Source organism: Peromyscus maniculatus, chromosome 8, assembly GCF_049852395.1.
Source record: "Peromyscus maniculatus bairdii isolate BWxNUB_F1_BW_parent chromosome 8, HU_Pman_BW_mat_3.1, whole genome shotgun sequence".
Lineage (NCBI taxonomy): Eukaryota > Metazoa > Chordata > Mammalia > Rodentia > Cricetidae > Peromyscus > Peromyscus maniculatus.
The window spans coordinates 74,412,514-74,427,217 of record NC_134859.1 but is presented as its reverse complement, the minus strand read 5'-3'; the positions used below and the strand labels follow the sequence as shown (position 1 = coordinate 74,427,217).

The 14,704-nt window shown below is 43.6% G+C and overlaps 1 protein-coding gene across 6 annotated transcripts in view; it reads right to left on the bottom strand.

Moving 5' to 3' along the window:
* The window catches only part of Tex14 (testis expressed 14, intercellular bridge forming factor), a 137,623-nt gene that overhangs the window by 46,873 nt on the left and 76,046 nt on the right, over positions 1-14,704 (bottom strand). For all 6 annotated transcript variants that reach the window (XM_016001764.3, XM_076577631.1, XM_076577633.1 and 3 more), the window contains 3 exons: positions 4,554-4,705; positions 2,924-3,114; positions 2,236-2,386 (listed from right to left, as the gene is read on the bottom strand). In XM_016001764.3, the coding sequence (XP_015857250.1) occupies positions 2,236-2,386; positions 2,924-3,114; positions 4,554-4,705 (494 nt within the window). The remainder of the gene's footprint in view (positions 1-2,235; positions 2,387-2,923; positions 3,115-4,553; positions 4,706-14,704) is intronic.

Below are 14,704 nucleotides of genomic sequence, written 5' to 3'. Positions count from 1 at the left end.
GACCCTAAAAGCAGCCTTGGCTATTGTTCAAGGTGTACAACATGAGCTGGGTCAGGTGGCATCCACGCCTTTAATCATAGCATCTGGGAGGCTGAGGCAAATTAGATGCCAGCTTGGACTAAGCAACTTTGAAGCCTGCCTGAACCATACAGTGAAAGCCTGTCTCAAAGAACAAAAACAACAACAGTAACTTTTTAAAAGGCACAAAACCCATCTTTTATTTTTCCAACTCCCTTCCCAAGATCGAGATCCTACAAAAACCATCTTTTATGTTTCCTACTCTCTTCCCAGGAGTGAGATCCTACTGGAAGACCAATAGATGCATTCAACAGAGTATGAAAAGCTGTTTCTTTTTGTCACTGTTGTTTGAGACAGGACTCTTGACCTAGCCCTGGCTGTCCTGGAACTCATGATCTCACTATGTAGACCAGGCTGGACTTGAACTCAGAGACCTGCTTGCCTCTGTCTCTAGCCTCCCAAGTGCTGGGATTAAAGGCATGCATCATCACACCCAGCCAGCAGAGATTGAAAGGGTATTTCTAATCTAAGTGAAAGTTCCCATTTTGACATCCAATGAGACAGACATTTGGGGCTATGGAGGTCTAATCCTAAGAAGAATGTTCTTCATTTATACTATTTTCAATGTGCTTAACTGTCAGAACATTCAAATTCCAGGCCCCTGGATCCCAAGGACCACACTCATGGCTTCCTTTGTGCATTAAATAGTGTGACTCAAACAGCTGAGGGGATGCTTTTGGTGGGCACCTGATACAAGTAGTGGAGATACTGCCCGAGAAGCTACTGTACCACAGGAAGGATAGATGACTGCAAGAGTAATTCAAGGGCTGACCCACATGACTTATGTTGATAAGGGTACAACTTCCAGGAAATACGATGAAGGACACAAATAATGAAAATTTGGAAGGGAACATTCTGGAAGCTTCCACCCCTGTCAGAGGAGAGCCCAAGTAAACAGTGATTAGGCTATAATTAAAAGGCCCAACTTCCAATTCTGAAACAAGCTCTGCAATCCTGAGTATCACAACTCTCTAAACCTTAGTCTCCTCAACTGTAATAGGGTGGTATCTTGTGAGTGTTGTGACATGAGCTCTTTTAAAAATAAGGTCCTATGTTGCTAAGATTGACCTCAAACTTCAGAACTCAAGTGATACTCCTATTTCAGCTTCCCAAGTGTGGGGTTGTAAGTGCACACCACTGTGCCCAGCTGGTCAGCAGATAGTACTTTTACATTTTTTAAATTATTTTTTGTAGGGCTGGAGAAATGGCTTAGAGGTTAAGAGCACTGGCTACTTTTCCAGAGGACCTGAGTTCAATTCCCAGCAACCACATGGTGGCTCACAACCATCTACAATAGAATCTGATGCCTTCTTCTGGCGTGCAGATGTACAGTTAGACAGATCACTCATATACATAAAATACATAAATAAATCTTTTTTAAAAATTATTTTTCTTTTCTAAGCAGTTAGATAAATTCCAATGAGTGATCATATTAATTCAGTTACTATCAAGTTCTGTATATAATCCACGTGTTTATATAGTCTACAAGATTTAACTTAATAATTTTAAGGCTCTTGGCTTTTCCTAAAGTCCCCGTCTATTTTCAGCATAGGTTCTATATACAGTTTTAGAAGAGACAGCTAGTGTCCATGTGAGTCTCAGAAAGGAAACATACCCAGTATAGCGGCATCTGCCTACAATTCCAGCATTTGGAAGACTAAGACAGAAGGACTGGGCATTCAAGACCAGCCTAGGCTATGAGACTCTAACTTTAAAAAGACCAAGACCAAGGCTGGAGAAGTGGCTCATCAGTTAAGAGCACTGGCTGTTCTTCCAGAGGACCTGGGTTCAATTCCCAGCACCCACATGGTGAATCACAACCATATATATAACTCTTCTGGATTCCCTGGGCATCAGGCATGGATGTTGGTGTACAGGCATACATGCAAGCCAGAACACTCATAAAGTAAATCTCTCTTTAAAAAAAAAAGAGCCAATAAGACAATAAGATGGCTCAGTAGGTAAAGGCACTTGCCATTAAGCCTGATGGCAAGCTTGATCCCCAGGACCACATGGTGAAAGGAGAGAACTGACCCCCTTACATGCACCATGGCACATGCACCACTAGCACACACACAAACAATTTTAAAATGTAAAACAAAACACTCAGGTCATCCCACTGTTATCAAAGTAATGCTTTGTGAGTTCAAGTTGTACCCATTTCCTTTAGTTCTTTGATGTCCAAGTCTGGAGTATCTTTTTGATATTCTGAAGTTAGCCCTAGACAGGGATTAACATCAGGGTGGGTTTCATAGCTCTGCATTCTGGGGCTCTCAGTTGGCTGAGTTTTCTGAGCTCCAAGAAGCTCCTATAACAAAACATTGTCAAGGACACATTTAAAGTCATCCAAATTCCATGTTTTTAGAAACATACAAATACATACATACATACATACATACATATCTCAGATACCTCCTCATTCTTATTAGGCAGACTGGCTATCAGTCCTAATTAACTAGTTTATTATTATTCCAATTCTGCCATTCACTGAATCTTTACTTTACCCTACAACTTCCCCAGCATCTCTCCTAAATTCTCTGATGCCTTCACTAAGTGAAACAAATAGGCTTTTCTCAGCAACACAGTATAAAAAAAGAGGATTTCTGAGACCCAGCCATACCTCTACACTAGCTTTCAACGTTCTCTGTAAGCCAGGATCATCTCAAACCCCTGACCCTGTTTCAGTACCCCCTCCCCAACCCATGCGCTTGCATCCCATGCATCTACAGGCATGCACCACTCTCCTCCATCACAAACGTTTGGAAAAACTGGGCCTCTAGCTTCCTGCTCTCTAACCCAATGAAGCAGAGAGCAGAAACAAACTTCTCCCAATTTCAGGGCTTGCCTTTAAGTCATTCTTCAGAATATACCGAATATCTTGTAGGTTCATTGTTCGATTTTTCTGCTTGGCGTGGATACCTGACTTAACAATATCATAATAAGGTTCCGGAAGCCTGACATCAGCTTCTAAATAACTTCCCAAGGCTATGGTTTCTTTAATAACTGAGCCATCCAAGCCATTCCAGGGTATGTTGTCTATAAGGAAAAAGTGATAGGTAGGAATAAGATTAAGACATAAGAAAAGCAGTGATTTTCTACAGTGCTGTATCCACTGGTAAGTTGCCTATGTCTGTGTAATAACCTGTTGCCCATGTTACTGTAAAAACCCTAATGGAACTAACCAGGTCATGGAAAAAAAGAGACAGACAGACATGAAAGTAGAAAGGGTACTAGTTGGGAATGAGTGAGAGGGGGACAGGAGTGGGTAACATGTGGGGTGGAGAGATGGCTCAGCAGTTAAGAACACTGGCTACTCTTCCAGAGGACCCAGGTTCAAGTCCCAGCACCCACATGGCTGCTCACAATCATCAGTAACCTTAGTTCCAGGAATCCAATGTCCTCTTCTAGGCTCTGCAGGCACCAGGCACATAAGAAGTGCATAGACATGCATGTAGACAAAATACCCATAACACATAAAATCAAAAATAAAAGAGAGTAATGAGGGTGAATATGATCAATATGTATTTTATACATGTATAAAAACTTCATCATGAAACCAACTACTATATATAATTAACATATGCTAATAAAACATTTAAAAATACAGCATAACATGTAGAGAAATAAAAGAAAGGAAAAAACGAATCAGAAGTTATTAAGAACTTAGTCAAGTCCCTTGGACCCTTTTAAACATTACTTTCTTCCCACAGAGAAACCACTTGGAGGCACTTAACCTAGGTACCAGGGAAATCCATCCATGTCAGAGATGGCGAGCAGCAGTGCCAGCACCCCATACACGTGGGGTCCCTAGGAGAACTGCAGACAAGGCAATGCTTGGCCACCAAGCTGAACAGACCACGAATTCATGTCATCAAGAGTGTAGTTTTGCCTCTGGGATTGCAAACATCCAAAGGGCAGTTGACTCTGGCCTACTCCCTCACTTGAACGTGGTTTTACATGTGTGTATGCATGTGGCTACGTCTGTCTCTCTCTCCTGAAGGAGTCCTTTTGTCTTCAGTTATATGAGTACTTTACTTGAAGTCATGTAGGTTTCAAAGGGCTTTCCTTTTTCTTCAAGTGACATCATGTATACATCTATCAGTCCCTCTTTTTTGCTTCAGTTAAGTGCCCTGTCACTAACAAGCAGATATGGGTTTTTCTGAGTCTTAAATAGTTAGAGATCTCTGGGAAACTATCTTGCATCTAATAAGCACAAAGAAGATCTTGAAGTCAGGTGCACACTTTTATTCCTAGAACTCAGGAGGCAGAAGCCAGCCTGGTCTACATAACAAGTTCCAGGACAGCCAGGGATTCATGATAAGAGACCCTATCTCAGAAAAATAGACAAACAAAAAAAGATCCTTCAGGATTTTTTTCTTAAGTTCTGAATTTTCATAAAACTAAGTAACTCCTGGAGGAAATCTCTAACCTAAAAATAAGGAATCTGATCGACTTGGAATGCACTCCTCGATCACCTGTTAAAATCTCTTGTATGATCATGGAAAAACTGTAGATGTCTGACTTCACAGTGGCCGCCTTCTGTAAGATCACTTCTGGTGCAGCCCAGTTGTAGAGCTCGGTGGGCAGGGGCACTCGAGTCATGTCCCTGTGTACACCATCGTCCCGGCTGTGGAAGGAAACACAAGGCAGATTTCTCTTAAGGAGTCATTATGATCACCACACAGCACACACGAATATTTTCCTATGAGATAGCAATCTCCTGGAGACACTGAGTTAACATTCACTGCCTTGGAGCTCTTCCAATATGTACAACTCCTTACCATTCCTGCTTGCCTGACCCTACATTCCCACTCCCACTCCATTCAAACCACAGGCACCACCTTTCACTTGCACTAGGAAGACATCCCACTTCCACACTGCATGAATAGTTCCTTCTCCCTGGCACGCTCAGTGACTGGCTGTTTCTTGTGACCAAGACATTAATTTGAAAGTTGCCTCCTTAGGAAGCCCTTCCCTGATCACCTACTTTAAAAGTAGTACTGTTTCATTAACTGCAGAATAGTTATTACTTAAATTTGTTGTTGTTTATTATATCTTGCATTCATCTCTCTGAGAGTAGCTATATATATATATATATATATATAGAGAGAGAGAGAGAGAGAGAGATACATATACATGTATATATACATATATAGTAGCTATTTATACACACACATATATATAGTAGCTATATATTTTTTTCTTTTTTGGTTTTTCAAAATAGGGTTTCTCTGTGTAACAGCATCTCTGGCTGTCCTAGAACTCACTCTGTAGACCAGGTTGGCCTTGAACTCACAGAGGTCCACCTGCCTCTGCCTCCCAAGTGCTGGGATTAAATGCATGCACCACTACCACTACTTTATCATTTTAAAAATATATTTCATTACATTTATTTACTGTGTGTATGTGTATATGTGCGTGTACTAGACTGCGCATGTGGAGATAAGAGGATGATCTGTGAGAATTAGCTCTCTCTTCCCACCATGTGGAACCCAGGGGTCGACCTCAGGTTGTCAGGCTTAGCAGCAAGAGCCTTTATCCTATGGCATAAAACTCACAGAGATCCACCTGCCTCTGCCCCCTGAGTGCTGGGATTAAAAGCATGCACCACCATGCCCAGCCTGTGACTGCTTTTGTTCTGAACTCATGTTCTCTGGGGAATGAACTCTATAGTTCATCAAAGTTCCCTGATTTGCATAAATAATTTATCTGCTCAACTAAACACCTTAAGAGCCAAGTCAGACTATCATAAATGTCTCCTAGGCCAACAAGAGGCCTCGGGGTGAAGTGAAATCAGTACTGAATACCCATGGTTGTCATGTTAATCAGATGAAATTATGGATGTGGCAACACTCTGTGGGGCATAAAGTACTCATCCCACCAAGTAAGAAATAATATGGCCACAATGGCAGGCACTTGGTAAAGGTTTGATGACTGCTCCCTGAATTAGCAGTAATTAGCAGCTAAGTTATTCTGGGGCTGGGGATGTAGCTTAGTTGGCAGAGTGCCTGCATAGCGTGTTATGAGGCCCTGAGTTCATGCTCCAGCACTCACATACCTATAATCTAAGTACCTCGGAGGTAGAGCAAAGGACCTGGGTTAAGTTCCCAGCACATGGTGGGTCACAACTGCCTGTAACTCTAGTTCCTGGGAGTCCAAATCCCTCTTCTGGTGTCTGTGGACACCAGGCATGCACATGACACACATATATACATACATGCAGGCAAAATGCTCATGCACAAAAAATAAAAACACTTTGAAAACTGTTATTAAAGGCAAGAAGGCTATAGGTGATGACACATGCCTATATTCCCATGTGGTGGTGAGAGTGAGAACGGCCCCCACAGGCTCACGTTTGAACGCTTGGTCCGCAGCTGGTGGAACTGTTAGGGAAGGATTGGGAGGCGTGGACTAGTTGGGAGGTTCTGGCACACTTCCCAGAGCTCTCTCTGCCTCCTACTGTGGATTAAGACGTGAGCTCTCAGTGTGGCTGCCGTATGACTTTGTTCCTCCATCATGGACTCCAATCCTCTGGAACTGAAGCCAACTAAACAATTCCGTTTCTAAATTGCCCTGGTTATGGTGCTTTGTTACAGCAACAGAAAATTAACTAAGACATCCCAATACTTGGAAGTCCGAGGCAGTAGATCTCTGTGAGTGCAATCCCACCCTGGTCTACAGAGCAAGTTCAGGCCAACCAGGAACACAGTGAGACTGTCTCAAATACAAGTTCTTTGCTGGTCTGGCATAAGCACAGATTTCAGAAGCTAGGATGGGCTTCTAAGATTGAAGTTTCTATCAGTGGGATTTTTTAATGATATCTGAATTAATTCCTTGAGAATTTTATACATTGTAATTTTTTTATCATATTTATCTACTCTCCCTAATTCCTCCCAGATCCACCTCCACAGCCCGCAGGCCATCCAGCAGGGCCTTTGACAGAGAGCACTGAGGTCAGGAAGCCAAGAATTAGAAAATATGATCCTGGATTTTCATTTGTATCACTGAATGATAAAGTGGGGAACTGTGTATTGTGATATGCACACACACTTAATACACAAATATTTATATATTTAATGTACAAATTTGGAATATTCACCATATAATTATATATTAAATTAACATAAATTACATTAACACCACAAAAAGTCAATAGGCCTTTTTTAGTTATGGTTTTGTTTTAAGGGAGTACTGGGGATGCTCATGCATGCTAGACAAGTGCTCTTCCTCAGCTATCCCCCAAAAGGCAATGGGTTTTCTATTGTTTGTAATATATTTTGGGAAACTACCATGTTCTTTCTTCAAGCTGTGCATTTCTCCAAAGGAACCACAGGCTTCTCTGGCTTAGCGAAGGTCCTAACAAGGGACAAGGCATAAGCAGAATTCAAATCCTTTCTTTTTGTTCTTACTTTCTTCTCTTACAGCCTTTCTTCTTCCTCTGAAGCTGTATGGGAGGACTGGGACATAGCTCAAGTGCTCACTTACTGTATGAGAGGCCTTGAATTCTATGCCAACAAGGAAAAGGGTTGGGATGGTGCTGAGGATGATACCTTCTATGTGGGCTGTCACTGTGGGCAGTGGCATTCTCGGGGTGCCGTTTTAAAATTACATTTGGGTGTAGCTATGTGACACCACTTGCAGGTCGAGTGGTGTCCGCTCTAAAGATGCAATTGAGGAATTGAGAGCAGAAAAAACTGCCACACCATTTTTATGCCAGATGGAATGTTGACAAGGACGTTAAACAAACCAATGAGCCCAAGCAGAGTGTTACCCAAAACAAATGCAGAGTTGAAAGCTATCTGGAAACTTATGTTACAAGGAAAGGTGTACTGTTGCGGCTATGATGACTTCTGGATTGCCATTTCCGCCTGAAGTCCATCTGAGGTCAGAAAGCCCAAATCTCACACTACTTCTACCATGCCCAGTATGTTCCTCATCAACCTTAGCTGCTGCTTACACTCTCTCCTCCTTCCTCCTTCCACCCCACCCCACCCCGGCAACTGTTAACACCAGCTCCTCAATGTGTTGCCCATCTTTCTATTGCGGCCCCCCCAACTCCATCCTAGTGCCTCCAAGCTGATCTTCCTGCACTAACCTCCAGCCCATCCTGCCTGTGGCCTAGGGGCATTTCCTACCATCTGGCTCCATTCAGTTATGTCATTAATCAACTGGCTGGGTGCCTGGACACCATCCCTTCACCCTTCTGGACCTCACTTTCCTGTATAAAAAGGACAGGGCTAGGCTGAGGCTGTAGCTTAGTGTGCATCGCCTACCTGTAACACAAATTTCAAATGTTCTTATTAATAAAAACAAACCCAGAGCCAGGTACTGGGGTGAATACTGAAAGATCAGAGAAGCAGAACAAGCCACAGCTAACCTCACCTGGCCAACTTCTCAGCTGACCCTGTTTCCTCAGACTGGAAGCCTCTGAGTCCTCATCCGAATGGTTCTCAGCTCAACTGATGCTCAAAAGCCGAAAACCTTAAAAAGCCTCTAGTTCCTGGTTTTCACACCTTACATACCTTTCTGCTTCCTGCCATCACTTCCTGGGATTAAAGGTGTGTGCCACCATGCCTGGCTCAGTTTCCAGTGTGGCCTTGAAATCACAGAGATCCAAATGGATCTCTGCCTCCAGAATGCTAGGATTGAAGGTGTGTGTGCCACCATTTTCTGGCCTCTATGTCTATCTAGTGACTGTTCTGTTCTATGACCCCAGGTAAGCTTATTAGGGTGCACAATATATTGGGGGACACAATATATCACCACACCTACCTAGCATACATGCAGCCCTGGGATTGGTCCCCAGCACCATAATTTTAAAATAAAGGTGGGAAGGTTAGGATTGGGCCAGGCAACCTCCAAACTGCGTTCCACTTCAGGATTTCTATGGGAGTACAAAACCAGAATAAACTGTTATGCTGTCTTCTCAACAGCAGATGGCACTCTTAACTAATGATTTCATTTCCGTCAGCCTTTGAAGTCTGGTAGTATTATCAAGCAAAACATCCAAAACTTTAGCTGCCCTGGATTATAGAGCCCAAGTAGTTAACCCTGATTTTTGTAGTTAAGTGTTCTTTTCATCTAGATTCATCCAATCATGCAGCAAATACTGAGTGAACACAACTACCCTGGGTATTTATTGTCAACTTGCCACAAGCTAGAGTCATTTGAGAAGAGGGAACCTAAATTGAGAAAATGCTCCACCAGACTGGCCTATGGGTATGGAACATTTTCCTGATTGAAACTTGACGGAGGAAGGCCCAGCTCACTGTGGGTGCTGTCACAACTAGGGCGGTGGTCCTGGGTACTCTAAGAACTTGGGCCACCAGTGCCTCCCTCCTAAGTGGATGGGGCTTCGTACTCTGGTTTATATAAATCCATGAGCTAAGATAGCTTAAGGTAATGAATCCCCTACCTTACCATAGGTACAAGCCCATGGCAGGCTTACAAGCGCTTTTATTCTCATCCCTCTAGCAGTGGGCCTGGGGGGTCAGAGGAATAGCATCTTTAGAAATACACTGCAAAGATCTGTCTAACCAGGCTATAAAGGACAGGGAACACATAAGTGAAGCAGTAAGAACAATACAGGACCAAGTAGATTCCCTTGCAGAAGCCATCTTCCAGAAGAGGTCTAAACTACCAACAGCAGAGAACAGAGGATCTGTTTAAGGGGGGATTCTTAAACAAAGACTGCTGCTGCTGTGCTAATAAATTAGGAGCAGGCAGAGATGTAACGGTTAAACAGCTAAAGGGAACAGCCGGAAAAAGAAAAGCACTAAAAACACTCCTCGGACTCCTGGAATCAGAAATTTCAGCTGACGCCTTTAGCATGGTCATTCTGAGTCTGTCATTTGGACCCTACACTCTATCTGCTCCAGTTCATTCAATCCTGTATAGGAGCTATAAAGTTATAAATGGTGATGACTTCTTAGTCCCCTACTTAGTAACACAGCAGATGGACCCTGGATGAAGCAGAATTATAAAATTGGAGCCTTATATGAAATTAATCACCTCCAAAGGGGAGAAGTCAAGGAAAGAAGAATAGAAAGCTTTAATATTAATTATGAGGTTACATTGGAATAAGAAATTACCTCTGATCTGAGACAACAGAGCTAACACTGAACTGCTGGCTTCTGCTTTGTGAACCTGCTTGCCCATTCTTATTTTCTGGAAAGGGTGACATCTGCTCATCTCTCTTAAAAAGTGACCAACACCAACATCTGCTTAGATAGCAAGTCCTGTTTGCTATGATAAAGCTATCTTAAGTAAAACCTTGCAAATTTCAGCTTCTATAAAACTTGATTAGCTGGGGGGAGGGTTCTCCTTTGGAGTGGAGACAAAAAGATAATGGTCAAAGATCATGACAAGACCTAATCTTATATAAACCACGAAATATTTCTGATGGGGATAGGCCTCTTTAAGCAACGGCTACAGGATACAGCTGTGTGCTAATAAAATAAGTCTGTCTTTTATCACTGAGTGCTGAGAATTTCCTGTTGGGGAAGACCGAGGCTCCCAGCCTCTCTACAATCTCAGTGCTGGGAATCCAGAGACAAGAGGACTGTGGGATAGAGAGCAACTGAAGAAGACACATGATGCTGACCTCTGGTCTCCTCATGCACATGCACACATACACAAACACATGTTCTGAAAATTAGATCTGGGAGCTGGGCAGTGGTGGTGCACGACTTTAATCCCAGCACTCGGGAGGCAGAGGCAGGGGGATCTCTGTGAGTTCCAGGCTAGCCTGGTCTACAGAGTGAATTCCAGGACAGCCAGAGCTGCACAGAGAAACCCTATCTCAAAGAAATATTTGATCTGGGCACGACTATAATCTCAACACTCAGGGGGCAGAGGTAGCAGGACTGTCCCAAATCTGAGGCCAGCCAAGACTACACAATGGATTCCAGGCCAACCAGAGTTACATAGCAAGACTTAGTGGTAAAAGACCAAAAACAAATGGTACTAAAGACATGGCTCAATAGTTAAAAGCACATACTGGTCTTTCAAAGGACCCCAGTTCAGTTCCTAGCACCCATGTTGGGTTGTTCACAACCATCATAACTACAGCTCCAAGGGGATCTGATACTGCTGTCCTTTTGAGGCAGTTACACACATGTGCACATACCTACACACATGTACATATACTTTAAAAATAATTTTTAGGGGGCTGGAGACATGGCTCAGCGGTTAAGATCACTGGCTGCTCTTCCAGAGGTCCTGAGTTCAATTCCCAGCAATAATATGGTGGCTCACAACCATCTGTAATGAGATCTGGTGCCCTCTTTGGCCTGCAGGCAGAACACTATGTACATAATAAGGAAAAAGAAAACCCTTCCTCACTAATAATAATAATAATAATAATAATAATAATAATAAAATTTTTAGCCAGAACACTATGTACATAATAAAATTTAAAAAAGAAAACCCTTCCTCACTAATAATAATAATAATATAAGTTTTTAGCCAGGCAGTGATGGTACACACCTTTAATCTTAGCACTCAGAGGGCAGAGGCAGGTGGAACTCTGTGAATTCAAGGCCAGCTTGTTTTACAGATCGAGTTCCAAGACAGCCAAAGGCTACAAAAGAAACCATGTCTCAAAAAACCAAAATGATAACTATTAAAAAGAAAAGAAAACTGCAAGTGTGGAGAGTAAGTATATACAAAGCACACTAGATATGGCAGATATGGTGAGCAATGCAGAAAGGGAATAGACTGATAGTGAGTTCAAATAACCAGCAAGTGTCTAGAACCCCAGCACTTGAGAGGTAGCGGCAAAAGGATCAATAGTTCAAGGCCATTCTTGACTATCTAGTACGTGTGAGGCTAGCTTGGGCTACTTGAGACTGTCTTAAAAAGGTAAATAAAACTAACCAGGTAGAAGTGGGTAAGGATGATAGTGCAATATTATCAGAGCCCCTCCTAGGAAGTGTGCACATTTAGGATGACTTCCGTACTTCAAAACATTGCAGGCAATAAGGAGCCTTTGAAAGTTTTTGTTTGTTTGTTTTGTTTTGTGTGTACGTGCGTGCATGCGTGTGCATGTGGTGGTATCAAAAGACAACTTTCACAGCCAAGTGGTGGTGCTGCACACCTTTAATCCCAGCACTCGGGAAGCAGAGCCAGGTGGATCTCTGAGTTTGAGCCCAGCCTGGGCTACAGAGTGAGTTCCAGGATAACCAGAGCTACACAGAAAAATCTTGTCTGGGGTGGGCAGGGGAGAGACAGCTTCCAGGTGGCAATCCTCTCCTTCCACCATGGGTGCTGGGGCTCCTGCTCAGGGTGTCAGGCTTGTGTGGCAAGCACTTTAACTTGCTGAGCTATCTCACTGGTCCACCCTGAAGGGTTTGAACTAGGATTGAGAAAGAACAAACCTGAGGCTTGCCTGACAACTGCCACCTGACCTCTGTTGCTACTTCATAGAAAACTCCAGCAGCTTCCAGTCATGCTCTCTCTGATCCCTTGTCTCTCTCTTGCTCTCACAGGCCCTTCACACACAAGAGCCATAGAGATTCTTAACCCATAAATCATCTATGATATTCTAATACTCTAAAAACATGTCCCACAGTACCTCAATGGTTAGGGTAAAATTCAGAGTCCTTACCAAGGTCCTCAGGACCAAGCACAAGCTAGCCCCTGCCCTCCTTTAAGACAGAGCCCAAGACCCACTGGTGCATAGAAAGGTAAGAGACTTTGTTTCATTCCCACTGAGTGCCCATGAGTCAGGGCCTGTTCTCAGCATCTGGGAGCCAGCAGAGAATAAAAACAAATTTCTGTCCTCACTGAGCTTTGCATGTAGTGACAGCAGCAAATTCCTGGGGAATGTAAGCAGCAAAATCATGCTGCAACTCAGAAGCACAGCACCAGGTGTGGGTGGTGAGCGGACAAAGAAAGAAGGTGTAAGTGAGCAGAGTCCAGAACAGAACCAACGTGGTGCCAAGGGCCCAGAGCTGTGGATGGCATTGAGGATGTTCAGCAGAGGCCCTCTGCCTCTAGAGCCTGGTGTGGGGAATTAAGAGTCAGTCTCTGAGGCCGGGCGTTGGTGGCGCACGCCTTTAATCCCAGCACTCGGGAGGCAGAGGCAGGCGGATCTCTGTGAGTTCGAGGCCAGCCTGGGCTACCAAGTGAGTTCCAGGAAAGGCGCAAAGCTACACAGAGAAACCCTGTCTCGAAAAACCAAAAAAAAAAAAAAAAAAAAAAAAAAACAAAAAGAGTCAGTCTCTGGCCTCAGCCCAGTAGGAAACTAAGCCCAACTACCAGTGTTTGAATAAGGGAGCTGTTTTAAGTGTCTCCCACTGTGCTTGGGTCCCTTGAAGGCACAGTGTGCTTTTGTTATTCAGCAGAAGACAAGACTGAAGATAAGGCTCACTGGTGCCTATTACCTCCTCTCTTCTATAGCTAAGGTACATTTCCGAGCCTCCATTCAATAAGAAGGCAACTGGCTCTGGCCCAGAGGCAAGTGGGAAGCTGTGATGTGCCCACTTCAGGTTAGCCCTCTATGCTTTCTCTTACTCCCTGACTAGCAATGAAAAGAATGCAGTGGGCAGCTGAGGCCTTAGGGGCGGCTGGCCACTAATGGGAGAAATGTATAACAAGGCCCCTTTCAACACACATAACAGATTACAAGGTAAGAACATACAATTCTGCCCAGGGCAGTGGCACACACCTTTTATTCCAGCACTCTGAAGGCAGAGGCAAGAAGTTCTCTAAGGCTGTCTGTCTACCGAGCATGGATGGAGTTCCAGGACAGCCAGAGCTAAACAGAGAAATCCTATCTCAAAAACCCAAAAGATAATACAACTCTGTTGTACCAAGTGGAAAATTTTAGAGTGCAAAGAAGCTATGATATACACTGGTTAATACAGGCATGTTACATGTTTATGAAAATGAGACTACCATAAGCTGAAGTAACTTCACAGCCAGATGTGGCAATGCATACCTCCAATAGCTCTTGAGAAGCAGAGGAAAGAGGACTGTGAACTCAGGTCCAGCCTGAACTACATACTACTGAGCTACACACAAGACCCCATCTCAGAAAACAAAAAGGAGGACTGATGAGAGGCTTCAATGGGAAAGTTCCCGAGAGCAAGCCTGATGACCTGGATTTCATCCTCAGGACCCACACAGTGGAAGGAAAGTACCATAAGTTGCCCTCCCCCTCCCCCTCCTCTCTCTCTCTCTCTTACACACACACACACAAATGCACACACAATGTAAAACACATTTTTGAGCAGTCTATATATAGCCTTTGCATTTGGTAAATCTTTCTGTGCTGACAGACAGTTTTCCCACCAATTATGAAACCTGAACAGATTAGATTTCAGCACTATAACAAAGGTCCCCCAGGGAGTCCCTCTTCAGAAAGAAGCTACACTGGAGGTGTTATGCCCAGATTGTGACCCCCCAGAGAGACCACTGTAGACCTTTGGATGTCCAGAATGCAACAGCAAGGTTTATTCTGCAGATACAAGTCTAGACAGGGACTCATTCCTACACCCAATACAGTGAGGCAGGGAGGAGTTCCTCTTTCTTGGGGAAGTTAGTTTTTATAGGCAAAACCCATAAAATTTCTCAGAGGGGAGGGGGTTAGTATGGGTCCATCCTTGATTGGTCAAGTTTTTCC